This window comes from Malaclemys terrapin, chromosome 2, assembly GCF_027887155.1.
Source record: "Malaclemys terrapin pileata isolate rMalTer1 chromosome 2, rMalTer1.hap1, whole genome shotgun sequence".
In the NCBI taxonomy this organism is placed as follows: Eukaryota; Metazoa; Chordata; order Testudines; family Emydidae; genus Malaclemys; species Malaclemys terrapin.
The window spans coordinates 210599726-210625959 of record NC_071506.1 but is presented as its reverse complement, the minus strand read 5'-3'; the positions used below and the strand labels follow the sequence as shown (position 1 = coordinate 210625959).

The following is a 26234-nucleotide window of genomic DNA, read 5'->3' as shown; positions in this document are numbered from 1 at the left end:
CTGCTGGCTTGTTCACTTTCAAAAGCACCCCTCAGAGTGTAAACAATGAACACTTACCACTGCCTTGAAGAGAAAAGCAGCAGCAGCAGCAGATGAGGTATTGAATCTGCCTTTCCACTCATCTTTGTGCTTAGATATTTAAGGAAGACCGAGAGGGTGGTATTTCCCTGTATTGCTGCTTCCTGCCATACAAACATAGCTGCCTGCTCCCCCTCCCTCCCAAATTCCTATTCTTTTTTAAATGATCTCAAAAAGGGGGTAAACAGTGAAGTGGCAAAATTGCAGATACAAAACTACTCAAGATAGTTAAGTCCCAGGCTGACTGCAAAGAACTACAAAAGGATCTCTCAAAACTGGGTGACTGGGCAACAAAATGGCAGATGACATTTAATGTTGATAAATGCAAATACACATTGGAAAACATAATCCCAAATATACATATAAAATGATGGGGTCTAAATTAGCTGTTACCACTCAAGAAAGATCCTGGAGTCATTGCGGACAGTTCCCTGAAAACATCCGCTCAATGTGCAGCGGCAGTCAAAAAAGCTAACAATGTTGGGAATGATTAAGAAAAGGATAGATAATAAGACAGAAAATATCATATTGCCTCTATTTAAATTCATGGTACTCCCACATCTCGAATACTGCATGCAGATGTGGTCACCCCATCTCAAAAAAGATATATTGGACTTGGAAAAGGTTCAGAAAAGGGCAACAAAAATGATTAGGGGTATGGAACAGCTTCCTGTGAGGAGAAATTAATAAGACTGGGACTTTTCAGGTTGGAAAAGAGATGACTAAGGAGGGATATGATTGAGGTCTATAAAATCATGACTGGTGTAGAGAAATAAGGAAGTGTTATTTACTCCTCATAACACAAAAACTAGGGGTCACCAAATGAAAATAATAGGCAGGTTTAAAACAAACAAAAGGAAGTATTTCTTCACACAATGCACAGTCAACCTGTGGAACTCTTTACCAGAGGATGTTGTGAAGGCCAAGACTATAACAGGGTTCAAAAAAGAACTAGATAAATTCATGGAGGATAGGTCCAGCAATGGCTATTAGCCAGGATGGGCAGGGATGGTGTCCCTAGCCTCTGTTTGCCAGAAGCTGGGAATGAGCGACAGGGTATGGATCACTTGATGGTTTCCTGTTCTTTTCATTCCCTCTGGGGCATCTGGCATTGGCCACTGTCGGAAGACAGGATACTGGGCTAGATGGACCTTTGGTCTGACCCAGTATGGCCATTCTTATGTAACCCATGAAGAGGATCACTCACATCCCCACATCCTGCTCTTTGCTGAAGGACCCTGACGTGTTCTCATGGGGCTTGAACAGTGATGTCAAATGAAGCTTCCCCTCTGTTGAAATGAATGGGAAGACAAGCTGTAGAATCCGTATCCTTCCCCCCTCCTCCCAACTACTCATACATCTCTATATCCATGGAAGGGAGAGCTGCTGCTCAGGATAGAGCTTTCCATGTGAACACTAATCTGGTCATCCATGGATCTCAATTGAGTCCTCCAGCCAAAACAGAGAAGTAAGGAACAGATAAAGAAAAGTGAAATGCAAGGTAGTGGGTTCTCCCTCCCCTCCCCCATCATAAAAGAGCGTGATGGCAAAACTACCATCACCTTTAAGGTCCCATACTGCATTAGATTAGAAGAAGCAATTGCTAATATAGGCCCTGATTCAGCAAAGCTTTGAACATGTGCTAAAGCCTTATTGAAGCGAATGGGGTTTAAGCATGTGAATTGGGGCTATAGCGAAAAGCTGCTTCTGCCTAACGCGGTTTCAGCATGTTAAGTTAGGGCAGCTCAGAACTGGAGAAGGATCTGCTTTGGTTTTATTTTTTTAAATGGGTAAAAGATATTTGCTCAACTGGTTTTTAAAAATGGGTAAAAGCCAGCTCTCCTGCCTTCCCCAGCTTCTCAGGTAGAGTCAGACATGCTTGGAGGGTGCGTTTGCCAACAGGTCCAGGCCTACAATTTGATCATTAGAGAGCACAGCAGTGAAACAGAAAACTCAAGGGGTCACATGCCACTTTTAGGCTGGGATTTCCAAAGAGGGCAAAGGAAGTTAGGCACCAGCTCCCACATACTTCCAACTGGGCACCTAATTGTCCTAGGCTCAATTGGGGGGGGGAGAGAAGCCTTACCCTTAAAGTTGCCTTTCTTCTTCACTATTTTTCTGTGCCAGTCTCTTAGCCCATCCATCTCCAAAGCAGGATTTCCTTGTCTCACAACCTATGCTGTAATTAAGTTTTTCTGCCCCTTACCCGTTTGTATTTTTTTTCTTTTACCCTATTCTGACCCCCTTCCCCAGCACTGAGCAAGATATGCGACACTGCAAAGAAATCTCACAAGCCAGTACTGAATGCAAATGGAGAAGTTAATATAATTGGGAGTGAATCAATCAAAATTTAGGTTATACTGACCTCTAGGGGACTACAGTAAAAAGCCAAAAATATAAAGGCCTGAATTTCCATTTACACTAAGGCCCCTTCACAACACCAAGTGGTGATGTAAAGGGGCCTGAAAGTACATGTAGTGTAATTATACCTGTTTTCAGACCCCTTTACACTGCCACAGCTCTGTAAAGGGACCTTAGGTCCAAATTGTTCCCATTCCCTAGTTTCTTTATAATTTTGATAGCTTAAGAAAAGCACACACAACCATGCACCTGTGTGTTTAAAACAAAGCAAGATATACATTTGCAAGTTATACAGTATTTTGTCAATTGCTGGGGCCAAGTGAGAAATGTATGAGCAAAATCCTTCTCCGATGCGGGAGGTGAAATATGAAGACTTATAGGACAAAAAGGTTTGTGGTTGTGGGCTTTTTAAAAGGGTGTATGGATCTGCTTAGATGGCATGCTTTTATTATGTTTCCTTTTGCTGCAATTGTGGTTGATGATGGAGGTGGGGCGGGCAGGGGCGAGATTTGCAATGTGTAGGCTACCGCTGGAACAAACTCTAAACCACAAAGCTAAATTTATCACATCACTGGAATAGCCTTGCTCTTTTACTGACATGGAAGAGGGAGTGCCCCAGACAGTTGTACTGAAGCCCTGTGCCTCCTGAAGAGCTGTCTGAAACTCAGACAGACAAGGTGGGTGAGGTAATATCTTTTATTGGGCCAACTTCTGTGAATGAGAGAGACAAGCCTTTGAACTTACACGGAGCTCTTCTTCAGGTCTAGGACCCAATTTCCTGCCTGATCCACAAAGTGTGGACACCTCGCCCCCAGTGGGAATGGTTCAGGATACTCCACTGAGCATCCAGTGACATTTTCCTCTTAAATGGTGTCCCCTCTGTTGAAGGGAATGATTCCAGCCACAGAACGTATCAAAACAATATGTAGAGCGCTAAGGTTAAATGCCTGTTCTTCACAGACGGAAAGTTATTTCAACATAGCGAATGACGGTGGATTCGCTAGACTGGCACAGTAGTCTTTCAAACAAATCTGGGAACAGTACGCCAATTTCACAGTTGCATTTAAAAGTGCAGTGTTTAAACAGACATATCAATGGACAAGTATTGCCATTTTCATTTATAGATAGAATGGGTAACTTCCCCATTTCCACAAGACAGAGGAGTTGTTAGGTGCTCAACCAAAGCCTGTGGAGCAACAGCAACTCATATTAGGACAGTGAAACTACTGCCTCATGTTATCAATGTTAAGATTCGCTATTGGTCCATTTAGCTGAAAACGGCTGGTAGTCCTGAATTCTGGCCTCCAAAGACACAGCTTGATCTGTAGGGTTTAGAACTATATCTCATACAATGCCTTACATTTGCAAATTGTATTTGTTCCACCGCACACTGATGCTGCACAAAAAATATTAAGCTCATACCTAACCCCTTCTCCCTCTGACAGCATGTTCTTTGAGTTGTATACTCTGTCCTGGAACCACTGTTTAGCATTATTTCACTCACAGAGAAAAGAATCCAGAAGTCATCAAAGTTTGGTAAGCTCTTTAATGGCAAGCTTATGGTGTAACTACATTGTTGGATTTGATGCCTAGGTGTCGGGGGAGAAAAAGTAGGAATGGAAGAATAGACAGGGTTCCATTGAAAGTTCACACCTTTTAAAGCATTTAACAAAAGGGCAACATCTTTTGGCAACCCATTTCACAGCTTTGTAGTCACAAACAGAGACAAATCTTCCAGCAAGAAAATGAGAAAAACCACACTAAAAACAGTTTTGCATGGCAAATAGCTCGTTATTTCTGCTTGATATGTTGCTGGCTGGATTGAGCCTAACATTAGTAGAGTAAAACTTGACAACAAAAATTGATTTAGACTGAACTCCAGTTTTGACATTTATTCCCCTACTCCCTAAAGACGAAAGTAGACATCCTTTACATGCAATGTTACCACATATCTTTGTCTACATAAATAACAGTAGGCCAGTACAGAAAGGGAATTTCAAAAGCTCAAAGTATTTTACATGAAACTGGTGTAGCTTTCCTGTGGTCAGTACTGGCTAGCTTAAAGAATTTTTTCTACAGACAAATGAACACCATTTGTGATACTCTATAAGTTCCTGCTTACAACTGAGCTCTGACTGATGAAGCAATGTTACATGGCTTTATTTAAACTTGAGCTTGTAATAATGTAGCTGTGCCTTTATGCATAATACCCTTTAGAAATAATAAAACAGGTGATGTTAAAAAATCCCAACGTAATGCATTTGACCGACAATTTAGCACACTGAACTGGTCATTGGAGGTAGGGCTCTTAAACAAATCTCCTCCTACAGGGTGCAATGTGCATCTGCCATGGACATCAGATACCAACAATGCAATCTGGTAAATTTCAGACCAAGTCTGATTAAATCCTAAAAGGGGCAGTTTCTGGTTTCAGAGAGGACTTGATATTTAGGTATTGAGGAACTCTAGGGAGAATGATGTGTCTCATTGTGTGTTTTTATTGTAATAACCCCCTTTGGAAATTTAGGCCCCAATCTTATTCCTTCGCTCATAGAGAATGCATAACTCTCCTTCACTCCCAATGACTTCAGGGAATCCACCCACACAGAGCCTGTTAGGATTTAACACCTTCACTTCCTTCAGTCACTCCTGCCTAGTAATCAAGGACCATGGTTTTCCAACTGGGAAATCATATTGTAGAAGTGGGTTGGAAGAGAAGGGCTTTGCTAGATTTAAAAACCAAACAATAAAATGCCCCCCTTTGTTCAACACAATTCAGAACAGAGTACACACGAAAAGAAGAACAGGAGTACTTGTGGCACCTTAGAGACTAACAAATTTATTAGAGCATAAGCTTTCGTGGACTACAGCCCACTTCTTCGGATGCACACAGACACCGGATACAAAGTGCCTGCTTCCTTAGCTACTCAATCTTCAGAGCTTGAACCCCAGGCTGAGGAAGATTTTCAAGTGACTAGTAATTTCAGATGCCTTTGTTTTTGGGTGCCCAAGATGGGACATCTTGAAGGGACATGATTTTGAAAGATTGGGTGTTCAGCATTTCCTGGAAATCAAGCCTCATTAAGATGTCTCAGTCTGGACACCCAAAATCACTAGTCACTTACCATCAAACCTTGACCAGTGTGCTTCAGTCTTGGGTCCTGGTAAAACATTACTAAAAGTACTCTTTAATGAGAGAAATTGGACAGCTATTCACTGCTTCTGTGAAACAGTCATCTGCAAACTACTTTGACTGTAATGGACCCTTGGGACGGCTTTTCACAGCTTATTAAGAAGTAACTACAGCTGGGGCTGGATATGCCACAAGCTGCTTCGCTGCAGAACACCTTCTCCACTCCTGCTCCCCCGACTCAAACAGCATGTCCTGCAACACAGGGTGAAATCACAATAGTATGTGCGCAGGCCACTGACAAAGGGAAACTAGCTACAATTATTTTCAGCAAAAATTGCATTTTATGAGCTTACAAATTTCAAAGGCACAGAGCTACCCAAAGTGTGTGTGTGTGGGGGGAACTGACTAGCTGAGAAATAATACAGGATAGGGCTCGCGATTTGGACAGGGCGATCCTGAGAGGTTCAAGTTACTGATTACGACCGTGCGTGGTGGGGTTGTTAGTCCCCACATCTGTGTCCGTGAACAAAGAATTTAGTTTGTCTCTCAAATTAGTTGCCTGTATCCAGAGCATGCTCTTTGGGGTCTTTTTGTTCTGTGTTTGGACAGCTCCTAGCACAATGGAGTCCTGGTCCATGGCTGGAGCTCCTATGCTACCACAATACAAATAAATAAATACCAACGCCAGGAAAAAAAGGTCTCTTAGGCCTGGTCTACTCTTAAAATTTAGGTCAACATAGCTACAGAACTCAGGGGTGTGAAAAACCCACACCTCTGAGCCCAGAAAAGCATAGCTATGAACCCCCAGTTAGAATGCTTCAGTCTGCCTACCTACTGTCACTCAGGGAGGTGGAGTTCCTACAGTGATGGAAAAAGCCTTCCGCTCTACTCTGTGCTGGTTAGGCCTCAACTGGAGTATTGTGTCCAGTTCTGGGCACCGCATTTCAAGAAAGATGTGGAGAAATTGGAGAGGGTCCAGAGAAGAGCAACAAGAATGATTAAAGGTCTTGAGAACATGACCTATGAAGGAAGGCTGAAAGAATTGGGTTTGTTTAGTTTGGAAATGAGAAGATTGAGAGGAGACATGATAGCAGTTTTCAGGTATCTAAAAGGGTGTCATAAGGAGGAGGGAGAAAACTTGTTCACCTTAGTCTCTAAGGATAGAACAAGAAGCAATGGGCTTAAACTGCAGCAAGGGAGGTCTAGGTTGGACATTAGGAAAAAGTTCCTAACTGTCAGGGTGGTTAAACACTGGAATAAATTGCCTAAGGAGGTTGTGGAATCTCCATCTCTGGAGATATTTAAGAGTAGGTTAGATAAATGTCTATCAGGGATGGTCTGACAGTATTTGGTCCTGCCATGAGGGCAGGGGACTGGACTCGATGACCTCTCGAGGTCCCTTCCAGTCCTAGAATCTATGAATCAACATAGGAAGCATCTACACTATCATGCTACAGTGGCATAGCTACTGCAGCACAGCTGTGTCACTATAGTGCCTGTAGTGTTGACAAGCCCCAAGTTAATCTTTTCTCCATCCCTCCCCCTTGTCACCCCCACGTTTATCAATCATTATGCTAATTTTAACCTACACAGAACTACACCTCTGACTGAGGCCTTATAGGAACATGTAGCAGTTTCTTTATGGACTGCATGGGATCCAGAAGCAGACTGCTTGGAGCGAAGTCTAAGATCTCTCAGAAATCCTGGCATTTTTTCTGAAAGACGTCATTCTACTCTCTTGCCCTGCGCTACCCTCACCCCACCAAAACATAGTTGTAATATTTATAAAACCGATTCCTTTTTTCCTGACGTTCCACCTATTTCTGAATCTCCCCACACAGCACTCTGCTCATCGCAAAAGTGCAACTTGGATTCAAAAGAGCCAGGTCTGAGAGTCTCTGTTCTGGTACATTTATATTTAGTTAGAAAATCAAATCTATACATGGAAAAAAAAGACTGTTTTTGCCCATTCTTTTCTACTGTCTTTTCACCAACATTCTGATTTGAGGACGGGCAATAATAAAATATTTATCAGTGTTCATCCCTAGATCGAAAAGCACTTTATATGGGTGAGTAAACATTACTATCATCTTCATTTTACAGGTTGGGAAACTGAAGTACAAGATTCAGGTTTCAGAGTGGTAGTCGTGTTAGTCTGTATCAGCAAAAACAACGAGGAGTGCTTGTGGCACCTTAGAGACTAAGAGATTTTCAAAGGAAAATACAGGAGTTAGGCACCCATTTCCCACTGAATTTCACCAGGATCTGGATGCATAACTCTCACAGGCTCCCCTGAAAACCCCAGTGACTCACCTAAAGTCAAGAGTAAATCAGTGGCAGAGCTGATAAGAAACCCCAGATTCCCTAACTCAGGCTCCCACCCTGCAAGCTCTTATCCACGTGTGTTTGCAGGACTGGGATCTCAGGCGGTGTTCTATCCACTGGGCCATAACTCCTCCTTTTACTTACTGGGTAAGTGGCTAATAATTCCAACTCAGACAAGGGAAGTGAGAAGGAAAAAAAAATAGTAAAAAGTTTGGAACCCTTGTGGTCCCACTAGATAATTCAGCATTTCTTGGATTGTTTGATAAATAAGAAACAATACCATAACAACACAGAAACGGATATGGTCAAAGTCTAAGAAACCAGTATTTTTGATAAAATACATTCTCTATTAATGCTCATTCAACATTTAAGACACATGTAAATTTATATTTTATCCTCTCTATATAAAATTCCAGTTTATTTTAAATGGTGCATGGTAGTAGCCTGACCCAGCAGTGGCTCAACATGCTCACCTCCCAGCAAAATCAATCGGAGACAAGGGGGTTCAGCACTTTGCAGGACTAGGCCCTTTCAGGAGCCTGATTTTCAGTCCTTATATGGGCAAAACTCTTGCTGGCTTCAATGGGAGTTTAAGGGGAGTGAAAGCTGCAGGCTAGGACCCCAGGCAAGTTGCAGAAGTCACTCACATGGCATATGATGTTCAAAATAAAAACACATAAATGAATACAGGAAATAATATATCTATCTTCATAATTTACAGCTTCATCTTTGCTTATAACCATATTAATGCTCAACTACTCATTTGCAGCTCAGAGTCTATCAAAATGCAGGCAAAGGTGGCAAAGTCAGACTATATTACAACTCCATTGTATGTAGTTCACAAGGGCTGGATCCTCCAGCCTTCACTCACTCAAGTAGCTCTTACTCACAGAAATAGTCCCATTGTAGTCAAACAGCCTGATTCTCATTTGCATTAAGCTTCCTGCAAATTACATCTATACCCCTGTTAGAGCAGTGCGAAGGAGCCTTAATGTAAGGGAGAATCAGAAGCTATGTACATAGTCATTTGCACCTATGCAAAATTGGTTTAAATGGTTAGCAAATCAGAATGGTAGTATTTTATACTCACCTTGCATAGGTGCAAACAATGCACTGCTTTAGCTTCAAAGCAGAGGAAAATCTGCCCCAAAAGGTCTATTTGTATGAGCTGGAATCAAAGGATCAGCTCCTAAGGAAGTAACCCCAAAAAGCTCCTCTGAAGGACGCCCCTGTGTAAAGTTATGACAAGTCTCTTTTAGATGGAAAGGAAAGAAAAACTTGGGTACTTAAAGCAGGGATGGAAACCACTGGTATTACACTTTATTTTGGTAAGCAAAAAGCCTATTACTGCTGTACAGTGTTATACAATGAACTGCCACAGTTCTCACACCACTAGTCCATAGAAAATGTGTTGCAACTATCATATTTATGCCTGCATGCCAAGAGAATGTACAAAGTTTCATTAAGCTCGGTTTCTTGTCTATTTTGTGATATTCTTAAACTCAGACTTTTACAGTGTTGCAGACACTTCTGTGCATATTCAAATACCATTTTCCATCCTGGTTACAGAAAGTTTTGCCTCTGTTAGAAAATTAAGTGTTATGCATCCCCTAAGCCTTCATCAGACACACAAATCACCAAGAAAATTAACTCTTTAACTAGCCTTTAAAACAATTTCCAATACATACATATCCAATAGGAGATACTGCTAATAACAGGGTTTTTAAAAGAGTGTCAGTTGTTTCTGAGAGTTGTCCAAGCATTTTTTCTTCACTAAGTGTTAATTTTTATAAAGCTAATGCTGTATTAAAGGGCTTTGACGTTTGTGACCTACATTTTGTGTTTTTAAAAAAGTTGTCTAAAAACCAAACAGTCATTTAGAAATACTTTCCTAGATAGTGGAAAATTGCTGTACGAGAATGGAATCCCTTCTTTTCTTACATTTTCAGAATAAAAGGTGAGTAAATAAAGAGGTCCTGTTGTTTCACCATCTGACACTCACTTGAGAGTCACTTACACCTGGGCAAATGAGGTGTAAAATATTATGGGTCTTACTTTAATTTACTCTAAAACCCCCTTCCACCACTCTGGGGGACAGGTCATCAGCTGATGGAAACTGTCATCATTCCACAGGCAATTGACACCAGCTGAGGACCCACCCTAGGCAATGTAAAGGGACCTTAAAGTGGGCATAAATTACATCTGTGCTCCCTTCAAGACCTTTTTACACAGCGAGAACAATGTAAAGGGGCCTTAGTGAGAATGAGAATCAGGCCCTACCATTCTGGTTTGGTAGCATTTTACACCCACTTTGACAAGTATGAATAGCTACACAAGGTACAAGACACTGAAGAACAAGGCCCAGTGTGAAGAAGCGGATTCCATTATAACTTGAAGAGCCAGGTGCTGGTTTATACGATTAGGGCTTCAAAGTTAAGTTGCACTTTAATTCAGGATGCTGCAAGATTTGAATGAAATTGTTGTTTTATTAAAGCCAGCGAAGCTGAAGGTTGATTTTCGTGCAGGAGGAGAATACGCAATGGAAATTTTAAATTCATTTAATTTCTATTAAAACAGTATTTGGCTTTGGAACAGATTGCATCAAAGTACCAATGTGTATCATCATGTGCACTGATCACACAAATGTCCTAATTATGCCCAGTGATTAACCCAGCACCTGTACATTCAGGTGGTGTTAAGAAACACTAAAATGTGCTGCACAAGCATTTGCCTAAATTTTGTCCCTCCTAAGTAATTATTTTTGTTCACTCTTTATGTGCACTTCTGCAATATTAACCACTATGAAACTAGTGCTTTACAGGCATAATCTCTCACAGTTTGATACTCTGACTGGTAGTATAGCAAAAAAATAAAAATAAAAAAATTGTTGAATTAAAACTAAAAGTGCAGATTGCATTTATTCTCTGCATTCATTTTCCTCCGTAAGGTCATATGTGAGTACTTCACACACTATTCAACAGTTACTACATTCAAAGTACTCTACATTCATGTCAGTGAATGTTATTCTCAAAACACAAGTCAAAGAGACAGTCAGCGACAAAACTAGTTCTAAATTAATGATGGCAGAATGCTACCAAGACAACTCCATAGAAACCCCACTGAAACAGGAGTGAAATTCAGGTCACTTCTTAGCAAAGCTCATCACAGAGATATTTATGTATTTTTTTTTTTTAAACTTTGATTCTGGGAGCCATATTTCCCATGTGATGCGCTAATTCAAAAATGCTAATGCAGGAGCACATGACCCCACCTGGTACCAAGGGATTAAGATCTTTTAATTCCTCAGATAATTACTGCTGGCTGACACCCATTTGTTGGTGATCGGCTTCTGGTTCCTCCTCTTCCACGTCTGCGTTATATTCTTCAAATGCATCATCATCGACATCTGGAAGCCCCAGTAACTATTTTTAAAGAGAAAATGGGAAAGTGTAATAATCAATGGCAAAGATCAAACTGATGCCATGTTGCCAATTCGTGCAATTTTACCATGAGTCTTGCCCCAATATTTGGCTTTTTTCTGAAAGCCCCAGAGTCACGAGGTTATGTGAGAATCTCAGCTTTCTTTTTTAAAAAGTAAATTTCCAGTCCTCATGGTTGCATAGAAAAGCTTCAAAATGTGAACCAAGTGCACCCTAAAGGCTCAGAAACCAGCACACAAATAAAATTATTCACAAACATTGGGGGGTGGGGGGAGGAAGATACCTTATGATCTTTATGCCAGTTATAATTTTTGAGGCCTGAAATGCATGATTTTTGAACGCTTACGGTTGGCAATACAACTGATGCTCTAAATTCAAAAGGACCCTGTGTAGTATACTTCAGTTCTAGTTAACTCAGTTTAAAATTCTCCATTTGCACTGCATTCAATAACCCTACAAGATGATCACACTGACTCCTTTTGCACCAAAAAGGAAACCATTCTATCCCACGAACACAGGAATGTCCAGAGTGCAGCTCATTGAGTTAGATGGGGTAGCCATAGGTGCTAAAGCCCTAAAAGACCAGAAGATCCTAGCATGCAATCGCTTCATCTTGAACTATTCACCCTCTCAATCAAGTTGGAGCATTTTATGCTGAGTTCAGTAGTCTTAGCAGGAGATAGCTGCATATTAAAATCAAAATTGGCCACAATCCTCTCAAATTTCTACAAATTAGATTTAGGCTGCTGACAAGGTACCAATTAGGGCTGTTAAGCAATTAAAAAAATTAATCGCGATTAATCACACTGTTAATAATAGAATACCATTTATTTAAATATTTGTGGATGTTTTCTACATTTTCAAATATATTGATTTCAATTACAACACAGAATACAAAGTGAAGAGTGCTCACTTTATATTTATTTTTTATTTCAAATATTTGCACTGTAAAAAACGAAAGAAATAGTATTTCAATTCACCTCATACAAGTACTGTAGTGCAATCTATTTATCATGAAAGTTGAACTTAAAAATGTAGAATTATGTACAAAAAAACCCTGCATTCAAAAATAAAAATGTAAAACTTTAGAGATTACAAATCTACTCAGTCCTATTTCTTGTTCAGCCAATCGCTTAGACAAACAAGTTTGTTTATATTTGCAAAAGATAATGCTGCCCACTTCTTATTTACGTCACCTGAAAGTGAGAACAGGCGTTTGCATGGCACTGTTGTAGATGGCGTTGCAAGATATTTACATGCCAGACACGCTAAAGATTCATATGTCCCTTCATGCTTCAACCACCATTCCAGAGGACACACGTCCATGCTGAGGATGGGTTCTGCTCGATAACGATCCAAAGCAGTGCGGACCAATGCATGTTCATTTTCATTATCTGAGTCAGATGCCACCAGCAGAAGGTTGATTTTCTTTTTTGGTGGTTTGGGTTCTGTAGTTTCCACATCAGTGTTGCTCTTTTAAGACTTCTGAAAGCATGCTCCACACCTCATCCTCCTCAGATTTTGGAAGGCACTTCAGATTCTTAAATCTTGGGTCAAGTGCTGTAGCTATCTTTAGAAATTTCACATCTTCTTTGCATTTTGTCAAATTTGCAGTGAAAGTGTTCTTAAAATGAACATGTGCTGGGTCATCATCCAAGACTGCTATAACATGAAATATATGGCAGAATGTGGGTAAAACAGAGCAGGAGACATACAATTCTCCCCCCCGAAGGAGTTCAGTCACAAATTTAATTAACGAACATCATCAGCATGGAAGCATGTCCTCTATAACGATGGCCTAAGCATGAAGAGGCATATGAATCTTTAGTACACGAGGCACGTAAATATCTTGCAACACCAGCTACAACAGTGCCATGCGAATGCCTGTGACATTGTAATTAAGAAGTGGGCAGCATTAGCTCCCATAAATGTAAACAAACTTGTTTCTCTTAGCGATTGGCTGAACAAGAAGTAGGACTGAGTAGACTTGTAGGCTCTGAAGTTTTACATTGTTTTGTTTTTGAGTGCAGTTACATAACAAAAAAACAACATTTGTAAGTTGTACTTTCATGATCAAGAGATTGCACGACAGTACCTGTATGAGGTGAATTGAAAAATACTATTTATCATTTTTACAGTGCAAATATTTGTAATAAAAAATTATATAAAGTGAGCACTGTACACTTCGTATTCTATGTTGTAATTGAAATCGATATATTTTAAAATGCAGAAAAAAATCAAAGGAATTTAATAAATTTCAGCTGGTATTCTATTGTTTAACAGTGTGATTAATCGCGATTAATTTTTTTGAGTTAATCGTATCAGTTAACTGCAATTAAATCAACAGTCCTAGTACCAATACTTCTCTCAGTTGGGCAAAGTTTGGATGCCTCAGCTCTATAATGTTTCAGATCATTGTAATGGCAACTGTTTGTTTTAGAAGATGGAAAAACTGTTTGAACTTTTCCCTCTTCCTCCAAAAAGAGATTGGCAAACCAATGAAATTCAGGAATACATAAACACATCCCAGTCAAAACAATGCATCTGCTTTGAAAATCTCATACCTCACAAAACTTACACAAACAGCTATTAATATCTGCAAAGCAAAATCATATGCTACACCTTATTGATAATACTAGGTATTTAGCCTGCTAAGACTGAAAGAGCAACCACAGACACGCTGCACCTTCCTTGGAGAGGGATTCAGCTGTTGTCTCAAAGGAGGGGAAAAAAACAACCATCTCCACCAGGAAAGGGAAATTTTTATACAGGGATATGAAAATTACAAGGCCAACTTTTAAAAATGTAAGCTAGTTTATTATATTTTTGCATTCAAAACTATTCAATGGACACAAGGACAATATCCAGCTGTGGCCTTTGGGCCCAGCAAAGCTCATGGTTTTTGGGCCCACCATTACTTGATCTGAGGGAAAACTAACCACATAAATGAGCATCTTAATCTTCATATTGGGGGTGAGGGGAGTTTCTAGCTCTTTGCCTGCAAAATTAGCACAAGAAGCATAATGAAATATAAACATATCATGAGGGTCAAAAAGGACAAACAACAGGACTCTGCTTCTGTAGAGAGAGGCTGGGGACCTACGGATCTCTCACACACACGCTGTACTTGTTATATAAAATTAATCAGTTAAGGGAGGAGTCTACTCCAAAGAAGCACCTTGCTAGTCCTCTCTGAAATCCTTAGGGAATTAAATCCATGGACGTTAGGTACCTAAATGCCTCTGAGAATCTGGGCCTAGGTGACTTAGGAGCCTATGTGCCATTTTCAAACGTGACTTGGGCAGTTAGGTGCCAACGTCTCTTTACTTTCAATGGGAGCTACACTTCTACATCACATAGCGCCTTTGGAAAATTTTACCCTTTGTTGTTATTTATACTGCAGTAGCGACCAAAGGGCCCAATCAGGATCTTGGCCCAAAGCACTAGGCACCTGTACAAGCATTTAGGAAGACCCAGTCCAGCCAGCTGAAGGAGTGCACCAGGAAGAGATGGGCTGGATGAAGGAAGACCAACAAGCAAGCACAGTACAGCAAGTGATGAGAAAACAATCCAGAGTCCAAAGTTTATTTATTCATTCAGTCCATGCTATTCATCTATCAGGGATTTGGGGGTGAAGTGGGTCGATCTCTGAGTCTTACATAAGATTGAAGGCCATGAGCATATCAGCTTTTACACAGAAAATGTTCTACTTGTATTTAGTCTTTCATACTGAAGGTACCACACATTGTCAGAGGACTGGAATTTGCAGAAAGATGTTGCTAGTACATCTAACCAGAGAACAGTAACAGTCATTTGTATTTAGGGTATATGATTCAGCTGTAAATAAATGCTTTGGGTAGGGACTAAGTTCCCAGGATTTTTTTTTATCTTGTATATTTTAACTAGTGCAAAGTGTCTTGTATACTCATGGTGGTATCTAAATAATCCAATAGTTTGTAAACAGCAGACCTGGAGGAAGGTGATAATGTATTTAATCAAAATCTAACAAATATTAAAATATGCATATATACGGCTTAAGAAATACAATGATTCTACTCTAAAAATAATGTGGATGCACTAATTCTTTCACATCAGGAATCAATGAACAGACAAAAAAATAGGTGCTTAGAACTACCAGAATAAATGCTTCACAATCTGTATTCAGGAACTAAAATGGCATAGTAGAAACAGGTGTGTTTGAGGAAATGAGACAAGGATGCAGAACATCAAAAAAGCGATGAGTTTTGTGGGAATTTTATTATTTGATTTTTTGCTAGGAAGAGACTAAATAAGCTCAATTTAGTCCATCCAAGAGAAAGTTAAGAGGTGACTTGATCACACTCTATAAGTATATGGGGAAGAGATTTCTGGTAATCTGATCTAGCAAAAAAGGCATAAGATGATCCAATGGTTGGAAACTGAAATTAGACTAATTCAGACTAGAAATGAGCAAGTTTGTCATAGTGAGGGGAACTTATTTCCAATGACTAATTATCTAGGGATGTGGTCGATTTCAGCCACATGTAGTCTTTAAATCAAGACTGGATATCTTTTTAAAAGATACACTGCGGCTAAACCAGAATTTATGGGCTTGATGCAGGAATTACTCTGTGAAATACTATGGCTTGTTTTACACAGGAGGTCAGACTAGATGATCACAATGGTCTTTTCTAGCCTTAGAATCTATTACCTTTTATTTCTTCAGTTTAAGAGTGGCTTAATTTGGTTTATTTTAAACCAATTCCTAATAGACTTAAGCTAAACTTAAATAAACCTGATTTAAACAGAAACACGAGTGTCCAAACTGGGGTTCGCATCAGTTTAACTAATTTGGTTTGAAACCACTCCTTTAGTTAAACAGCTGGAACTTTCTTGTGTAGACAAGGCTTTAAGCTACATTGAGGGAAAGAAAATCTCTCTCAAGGGATGGACATTGTTCTGGGAAGTGTATTTTTATATGTTTACCATAATTAGAGTAGCTGCACGGATGGATCGAATTTCCAGTCCCTTCTAAGAAAAGTGTGCATTGGCTCTATTCACCTTTGCTCTCTAGATGGATTTTTTTAAACTAAGTTCTTTCACAGTTGCCACTGAAGTTGGCAGTTGGCCTTTTAAGGTTGCAACACAGAGTAAATGAGGCCCAGTATTTCATAGGCACACTCCTGGCCACTTGCCTTTTGTATTAAACTCTTGGGCTGAAGTTTAGTCCGCATGATCAGCTGGTCAAAATATCATCAAAGAAAGTGAGAAAAAAATTGTCTAAAATGTTTTGTTTTTCATCAACAGTTCAAAAACATAACCAGCTTCGCTTACTGACATGATCTAAGCCAGGGGTCGGCAAACTTTCAGAAGTAGTGTGCCAAGTCTTCATTTATACACTCTAATTTAAGGTTTCACGTGCCAGTAATACATTTGAATGTTTTTAGAAGGTCTCTTTCTATAAGTCTATAATATATAACTAAACTATTGTTGTATGTAAAGTAAATAAGGTTTTTAAAATGTTTAAGAAGCTTCATTTAAAATTAAATTAAAATGCAGAGCCCTCTGGACCGGTGGCCAGGACCTGGGCAGTGTGAGTGCCACTGAAAATCAGCTTGCGCGCCGCCTTTGGCACCCGTGCCATAGGTTGCCTACCCCTGATCTAAGCAGAGATAGTGAAAGCACATGACTCTGCCAATAAACCTCTACTCTTCTCTATGACACTCCAGTTATTCCACTTCTAGGCCACTCAAGAGGAGAGGCTGACAATATGCTATATTATGTGGTAGTTTAGCAAGACAAATGTCCAGTCGGGACTATGCTGAGACCACCAAATTCTCTTCACTTTGACAAAAGCCACGTTTTAATATAGGTCTCTGGCAGCAGATGGCTAGTACAGTAACATGAGGTATCTTAGCCCTATACATCTCAGCGCTATATAAGGACTGATGAGCAGAAAATGTTAAGAGCAAAATATAACAAAACAAAAATTAACAAAAAACTCAAACTATTACTATTCCACTCATTTGCTGAGACGCTACCCTGAGCTATCTCAACTATCAGGTGATCTCAAGGCTAAAATCTGAACTTACAGTTTTGTCCCCCTCTGCTTCCCCAAACTGTATTTGCTTTATACAGATCCTTGAAAAACTCCCAAATTCCAGTGCCGGGAAATGACTCTGCCACCAAGTCCTACATAGCTTTGTAGAGCATGGGACCCCAGTAACGAGTGAGTGCTGAGAGAATGTGGAATTGGTCAACACTATGCTTGGCTGATGCGGCAACTCATGAGGTCAGGTGATCAAGGGACAACTACATAGAACACATCACCGGACATCGGCAATACCAGAAGGGATGAGCTGGAATGCCGATGAGAAGCACAGTCAGGAAAGTAACAAATACTTTCCTCATGGACTGTATTTTCTAAATGGACAACCAACCTAATTCTCAATTACTGAGGGACAATCTCCACTCATTGATATATTTTGCTTTCCACAATCAAATCTATTTACAACTTTTCATGAGTGATGTACCCGAGTATTCGGATTCTAATATCTAAACTGTATTGTTAAATCTATTCACCTATGTATCATATGACTTTTAAAAACTAACGTTATATTTGTGGATCATCTAAGCACTATACCCAGATGTACAGACACTCTTTTCCCAACCTATGTATTATATAATTTTTTTTAACATTAGCTTTAATAAAATTTTTAATTCCATTCTTCATACTCAGGGCTTGATCAACCATGTACAATTCATCATCAGGGTGGGGTGCCAGTTCCACTGGCTGGGACATCAATTTGCTTCCCACCACAGCAGGGAATCTCAATTTGTCAAACAAGAAGCTAGAAATAAAAAGGCATCTGATTTACAAGAACAGGCTCCCTGTACTCACTGTTAGCTTGTTTGAGCTACTTGACTGGACAAACAAGCCATTGTGAAAAATCTGTCTTGTTCTCAATGGCACATTTTATTAAAATCAAAAATATAGTAAATATATAGAAGTAAAACATGCACCTACAGGCCTGAAAGATTTGAAGACTTTTTCCAGTATTTCATGGAGTGTCTTTTTACCACAGGAAGAGATGTAGTCCTGTGCCAACTGCAGGAAAGGTAAGCAGTCCTCACTTTCACTCCACACATGCTAAAAGACAATAGCAATGAAAGAAAGAACAGGAGTTAATAGGAATTCATGTGGAGTTTTTCATATGATTTTATAAGATGTATGGTTTAAAGATGTACTGGACCTGCAATTTAAATTTGTACTAGGGATACAGATATTGCTTTACTTCAGGAACTGGGTATGGTCCCACATTTTTAAAGGCTCCAGAGATCCAACTTGGTTGCATTAGCACAATATACCAGGAGATAGAGAAAAGGATGAAGGCTTGGAAATAAATTAGAAATACACTGTTCATGATTGAACCAGGGTGGGGAATCAGAATGTCCCAAATACACGTCCCATCTACACATTGCCTCATGTATATCATTTTACAAGTAAAGTTGCTTTTGTCTAACATCAGCCCTGCAAACTCAGCTTGGAATCTGAAAGTCAAGATGAGGTTTTTCCTTCTGATGCATCATCCGCAGTAATAATGCCCCCAGCAACACATGAGAAATCTCATTCTTTTTCAGGTTGTTTGACCCTGTAATTTTGTAAACAACTCTGATGATGCACAAGAAGAAATAGAATCCTGAGTATGTCCATGGGGTACTCTGACCTGTCCCACAGCCCGGTTCTATGAAACTCCAGGCCTTCAACCTTTCCTGTAACCCCTGCATATTCTGCCAATACAATGTTGTTTGAAAAAGACTGCATGCAAGTGCTGATGAAAGCCTTCAAACAGGGATATGATTTACATGGAAGTGCAGGGTGAAAACACTTTACAGGATGCTTTCTGAATGCCTTTCTCACTGAGATTCTAATGACAGAAGCATAACGCTGCATGGAAAGGTAGATGCTACAACTTCCCTTACTTTCCCCCCAAAGTACTGTGCATCTAATGTATCTGTTAGTACATGAACAGTAGGCTACACTTAATAAGGGTAGAGTAGAAACTCTGAAATTAAACTAATATTAAGGAAATAATAAGAATAAAAAAAAGTCTCAATCCATAACATGCAAACTTATTTCCTAGTCAGTATAAATTAGCTGACATGAATTAAGTTCTAGGTTTCTACAATTAAGAGATTGCAAAGCATCAGCTAAGATATCTCTTTAAAAAGAAAAATTATAACTACCTTTGTACTAACCTCACTTGACCTACATTTTCTTTGATGCCTGTTACAGTTTACAAAAGTAGTGTGTGTTTCTGAAGTGAAATTTCTGCCAATATATTTCTGCCAATACATGTAAAAATGGCCCCTTCCTACTGAGTAGATTTGCTTCTGATATTTGTCTGGAATCATACCTGCCCATTTTAGTGACAAAAATATGTTTTTTACAGGGAAATTTAATCCCATGTAACTTCACAGTGCTATTTTTTACAGAGTCAGAGTCCCACCACATTTTAAACTCCACTGTCAATTTATCAGCATTTGCTCAAAATAAACTGGTCTGGTGCATGAGGGAAAACGCAAGCAAATTACTCATCAGAAAATCTTTTAGTCTTCAGAGAGATTTTTTTTTTAACAGTGTAAAGCAATAAGCAATTAAGGCTACCAGCGATTTCCACATCCGCGGAAGATTTAAAATTTTGGTTGCAGCAACAAACGTATTATGGAAGCATCTCATATGGGAAAGGCTTGGTTTCATCTACCAAAAGAAAACATGAAAGTATTATCATGATATCTAATAAAGCTGCACCTACAGCCTTTTCTGCAAGTTCAGTACTGATGCATGCAGCAACTTAAGAATGTGAATCTAAACAGTCTGATTCACGAGTCTCCAAAAGAACCTGTAAAAGGAATTTGTCTTTCACAATAAGATAAATGAAAAATGAAGATTCAGCTCTTGCTTTGGAAGTTATAGCAAGACATAAAAACTGCACACACACAGAGGATGCTTTTGTTGAGAAACCCACTAAATCTCTGCAATCTCTTTGCCATAGGGAAAACAGCCTGCTGGTAAGCTGGGGTAACAGAGTTTAATTGTAGCAGAGCAATAAGGAAAAGGTAAACCTCATCCTCCAGATAAGTTGTTTTCAGGCTAGATCTATTTTGCTCCTGGTTGCTTTGTGTTAACACAAAAGCACACAGCTACTAATTTCAACCTCAGCTGACCCAGGATCAAGGTTGAAATATTTAATTTAGCATCTGTGAATACAGCGTGCAATCTTTGGAAAGCAGGGCTGAAGCAGTTCATTGTATAACGCTTGAAGGTTTTTCCATTCAGTCTTTAGTGGGTTCAGCAGTATTAAACGATATTTATCAGATCACTTTTTTCAAAACCTACCTGTTGAGCATGCTAGTATAGCATTTTATCTTTACTGAGGTAATTTTGTTGATGAAGAGTATTCAGACTGATTCTGTGCTAAGATATATTAGAGGAAATCTTGTAATAAGGTAACGCAAAATTGGTACTTGTAGTATCATTTAGTATGAATACTAGAAATAACAAAGGGACAACAAAGAATACATAATATAAATAATAACTTATTCCACCCTCACCCATACTGGGTAAGGTTATATAGCAAATCCAATGAAGTATTTGGGGGACACTGTAACCTATAAAAGCAGAAATTAAGGCCCAGATGTTAAAGGTACTTAAGTACCTAAAGTGCAGATAGATGCCTAGTGTTGAAGGCACCTCAGGTGCTTTTGAAAATCCCACTAGGTGCCTATCTGCATTGTAAGGTGCCTAAATACTTCTTAAAATCTAGCCCTTAGAGATCTTCTCATGTAATTAAAACTATGCAATACTGGAGTTCTCAAATATTTTCATAGTGTGAACCACATCTTAACAGGGCTTGCTTTATGGACCACATCCTTTGCATTCACAATCACACAACATTCCCGTGGCAACTACAGCAATTGCTTAAGTGGAAAAGTAGTATTAGGAATGTATTTAATATATGTTTAGCTTCTTTTAATGTAATTCAGCAGGTGCAAACTAGGCAGAATCACCTACACCCATTGACTAGCCAGTTCCCTCTAGTGCTTTGTGGGCCACAGTTTGGGGAATTTTTGATTTCATCCATGATTATTATTTTCCCCATCTATTTCTCAACTACCCCCTGCCCTTACTGGTCTTCCTCTTCCTTCTGTCACACTCTTCTAATTAATCATTTCATCCTTCAAAGTTCATGATTTATCACATACATCTCTGGCACCCCCTAGATCAGTGGTCCCCAAACTTTTCAGGGTCGTTCCCTTCCCTTACCCCTGTCCTCGTACCCCCGGGGAGCCTGGCTCCCTGGGAGTGGGTCTGGGGCCGGGGCTAGGAACAGAGCTGCAGCCAGGGCAGGAGCAGAACCACAGCTGGGTCCGCGGACGGGTGTGGCTCTGCTTCCTTCTCCAGGCTGGCAATGGAGCTGCGGCTGCAGGTGGGGCAGGAAGCAGATCTGCAGCGGGGCCTGCAGCTGGTGTGGAGCCACGGCCAAAGCTGGGGATGGTCCTGGGTCGTGGCTAGAGCAGAGCTCGGGGAAGGGTGGTGCTCCCTCCTGACCCAATTGGGGGCTGGCCCAGGCCCCGCACTCCCAAACATTCCTCTGCATCCCCCAAGGGGGGCATGCCGCACAGTTTGGGGACCTCTGCCCTACGTACTCTGTTGAAGTCTCTTCCTTATTCTGAAATGAACATGTAAAGAAAAGTGATGAAAACACTATGGGCCTGATTCTCATTTATACTTAGAGTATATCTACACTGCAAATGCAGGTCTGATTTGTTTCTCATGCTAGCTAAATTAAAGCTAGCATGGGTATGCCTACCTATGTTACAATCACACTTGAAGTGCAGACATGCCCTTTGACCCCTTTACAACACTCTGACAGTGTAAAGAGGCCTCAAAGCATGTAATTACACCATTCTGGCAGTGAAAATGGGCCTGGAAGTTGACATAAATTAAAGTCAGACCCATTCATGTGGCCAAATATGAAGGGTCCTTAGTGCAAATGAGAATCAGGCCCCGGGTTTTTATTGTTTTCTTAAAATGAACTTTAATACACAGTTCCACATATAATGAAAACTGTCTTTTGGAGCATTTAAAAAAAGAGTCTGCAAAAATGAGTCTGTCAGGCTGGTATAATTAATATAGTGAACAGATCATTATTAGTCCTGAGCTGTTATACTAAAGAGACATCATCAACTGAGGAAAAATCATTCCTGTCTTTTTTGTAAGAGGACTAATCTAAAAAAGTACCTCCTGAGGAGACTACAGCTGAAAGATTGGAGAACATAGTTCTGTTTTTCTGGTAGCTTTGGGTTGGGGGGATGGAGCCTTTCAAACAGAACTGGGAAGAAAAAAGAAAATGTGGTTGTAAAACCACAAAAATTGGCAGGATAGTCCAGGGGCAGGAATACGATCTGAAACTACTTATACGTTTGTGGTTTTTTTTTTTTTTTAATTGACTAGATTTCAACTAATGTGGATTATATAACAATACAATACAACACATAAATAAGAAACACATGAGCTTTCTCTGTGGTGTAGGATATCATTAGAATCTCTAGATGGAATTATAGTCTTAGCCCAGATCCTGCAATTGGATCTACATGAGTGCCCCAAAAGTGCTACTGACTTCAGTGGGGCTTGGCATTGCCTCAGAGGCTCACCTGCAGGTATCCAGTTGAAGGATGTGGCCATTTAGGCTTGGTCCTACAGGGAGTTGTACACATGCATAGGTGTTTGCAGGTTTGGGGTGTCAGGATCCAGTCCTGCAATGGGCAAAAGGTCCTCCACACACTGGCAGAATCCTGACTTTTGTTATACAGTAGCTGGTGGATACATTAGTCCTTCAGTTAAACTCTACACCGTCTCCTAATTTGTAATACTGCAACACCATCTGCACAATGTGAGAAATAAGTATCTTCCAATTGTGTTTTGTGCTCTTTGGGCAAGTCACTTACTGCACTTTGTCTCCATTTACCCAGCTGTAAAATGGGTTCTTATTGCACCTATCTATCAGAGGTTTTATGAGGGAGAACTTGCTAACAGTTGTATAGCAGATTGAGGGATGTAAGGTGCTATGAATTAAAGTACTATGGCATTTCTTCAATAATGCTAGAAGCCATTTAAAAAAAAAACATTCTTTTATGTATACTGAACTGAAGCTTTACAATTTATAAACCCTGCAGTAAAGGTCAGGTTTTTCCATTCAACACTAAGATGTTGGAGTTGGGGGGAGAACACCCTCTTGATCCTGAAGCCATTTTTGTTACCATCATTGTAGGAACTTGCTGCTGAACTCCAGCAGGCCAGGATGTGCAGGCAACAGAGGCTGCTGGGGAAGGGGGGAGAGGAAAGGCCAGCACCTGCCCCCATCACACTGTAACCAAGATGGGAGTGGGGAAGGACATTTAGGAAACAGTTTCCTGGAGGATCAAGGGTGACTAAGAGTAAATTCATACAGCCCCAGATAGGGGATGGGACACAGGGGGAGGGGTGCCCTGTCATTCTGACTCCATTTTATTCTCCACATTCTCCATTTGCTGCGACAGCAAAGCAGCCCCCCAACCACAGCCTAGGGGGGCAGCGCACTTAGTGGTACACGAGCCATAAGCAAACCACAGCGCAGGAGCAAGAGGGGGCCTGCATCCTCGCCCAACCCCCAACTCCTCCAGCAGCACAGGGTGGGGCTAGGGGTGCTGCGAAGGGCCCCGTGGCTCCTTGCCCTACCTGGGGCGGGGGCCGCCTCCATAGGGTGGTGGCTGCTCCCCCCGGCAGCCCAGCCTGCCAATGACCACCCAGCACCAGACTCCATTTTGCAGCTTTTTGCTACGGGCTGGCAATTCCCTCCCCCCCCAAGGGCTCTGCCAGCCCCGCCGCCCTCCCGGCTCCCTCGCCGGGCTTTGCCAGCAGCTCAGTCCCCGGCCTGGCTGGGGCCCGCTCTCCCCTCCCCGGCCGCTGCGGCCGGAGCCCCCCGCCCGCCCCGCGCGAAGGCAGGGAACCCGCCCACTGCGCCCCAGCCGCAGGGCAACCGGGCTGCGCCCAGTCCCACAGAGCCAGGGGAGGCGGCGCCCGCCGGCGGGGTGGGGCGGGTCACTCCCTCCCAAGCAGGCCGGCGGCCCCAGGCGCTCCCCGCGGGCTCCCCCCCAAGCGGGCGGATAAGGAGCGAGCAGCAGTACGGGGCACCCCCAGCCCAGCTACTTACGAAATTGTCCCCGCAGCCGCTGTCCGGACACAGCACGTAGAAGGAGACGCCGGGGTCGGCGTAGAAATCCATCCTCCGCTCCGTCTCCTCGGTGGCGATGAGCTCGAAGGGGGTGTTGGAGCACCACTTCTCCGCCACGTCCGCCAGCTGCTGGAAAGCCATGCTCGCTCGCTCGCTCCCTGCAGCCGCCGCCGCGCTCCCCACGCGCCCTCGGGGCCTGGCTCCGGCCCTCCCTCCCGCTGGAAGACGGGTGTGGGGAGAAGTCCAGGCTGGGGAGCTCCCGATCCACTTCAGCACCTCGGGCTGCGGCTCCCACTCAGCATTATTTGCTAACTTACATGTATTGTTTACATGCCGTGCGTACAAGGCGCCCTCCTCCTCCTCTTCCTCCCGGTGCTGCTGCTGCTCCCTGTGCAGCCTGACATTGGCTAAGCGCGGCTGCGTTGTGTGTCTTGTGTGCAGGTCATTTGCGGGTGTGGGTAAAAGCTGGATGTGGCCGGCTCCTCCTGGATTCGGCCACAGCCAGGCAATTTTTGGACCCAAGCGCCCCCAATGCCACTGACTGTGTAGAGGACGAGAAAGATCAGTTTCTCCAGGGCATCAACAAATTCCAGACCCCGGAGCATCCTGGCTGCGAAAAAACGTATTTGGCTGCTGGATCCAGCCAATTTTTGAACCAGACTCCCAAATTCCACTGCAGAAATAGAGACTAGATGCTCTGATTCCACCTAAAAACTCCAGTCCCAGAGGCATAGCAGTGCCACAAAAAGCTGGATTCAACATCTGAATCTTGCTGGATCCAGCCAATTTTTGCTACCAACTCCCCAATTTCCACTGTGTAAAGGGAGACCACATCTAACTGCTTTTGCTCCACAAAGAAAAATCTAGAAACCAAAATTTCGTTGTGCAATGATGCTGCAGGCACTGAGATCCATCATATGTTCTGTGTTGGCTCCTGCCAAGTTTAGGCCCCCAAACCACAAATTCCATTGTCTAAATAGAGAACAATGTTACTACTCCTAATACTGTAGTAAAGCTTGAACCTTCATGCATGCTAGCTCCATAGTATTGCAAGCACTTGGCTCCAACATATAGAGCCTACTGGATCCTGCCAGATTTTGGATCCAGGACCCCAAGGTATATTGTCAGAAGAATCAGCACATATTGCCATACCAGTAAAAGCAAAAACATTAAGTATTCTGCCACAAAAACATCTGTCTACCACTTGGACCAAGCTGTATTTTTGGCCCCAACCTCCCAAAATCCAATGCCTAAGTAGAGAACATATGTGGATGTTCCTACTGCATTTAAAATTCCAGACCCGGACATACCCTGTGCAAAACACATCACCCCAGATCCAACGCCTTGACCAGATTTTGGCCTTGAACTCATAAATTCTGAATAAGCTTAACTCAGAACCATGTAGCTGCTCTGACTCTGCCAGACTAATCTGGACTTTGATACATCCTTGTACAACATATAACCTGCACCTAAAACCTGTAGGATCCCACTAATATTTGACCTAAACCAACAGCTTCTACCAGCTAAACAGAATAAGAGTAGGCACTCCTTTTCTACCTGAAAAATCTGAATCCTGCTATATCTTAGTTGCAACAGTACTGCAAAAATATGCATTAGAATCCTTCCAGATCCTGCCAATTT

General features: G+C 41.5%; 1 protein-coding gene across 1 annotated transcript; it reads right to left on the bottom strand.

Annotated features, from left to right (window-relative positions):
- Positions 1-3967: 3967 nt before the first annotated feature.
- MTURN (maturin, neural progenitor differentiation regulator homolog) lies at positions 3968-25016 on the bottom strand. The gene is made up of 3 exons (XM_054019767.1): positions 24573-25016; positions 18344-18466; positions 3968-11319 (listed from the first exon to the last, which is right to left on the bottom strand). Exons 1-3 carry the CDS (start codon positions 24732-24734, stop codon positions 11209-11211), a joined length of 396 nt encoding a protein of 131 aa, XP_053875742.1. The 5' UTR covers positions 24735-25016; the 3' UTR covers positions 3968-11208.
- Positions 25017-26234: the final 1218 nt, after the last annotated feature.

Coding starts and splice junctions, on each gene's coding strand:
- MTURN (XM_054019767.1), bottom strand. CDS start 24,734: ATGGCTTTCCAGCAGCTGGCGGACGTGGCGGAGAAGTGGTGCTCCAAC. Junction 18,467..24,572: donor GCGGCTGCGGGGACAATTTC/GTAAGTAGCTGG, acceptor ATTGTCTTTTAG/CATGTGTGGAGTGAAAGTGA. Junction 11,320..18,343: donor TCTTCAAATCTTTCAGGCCT/GTAGGTGCATGT, acceptor CTTTAAAAATAG/TTACTGGGGCTTCCAGATGT.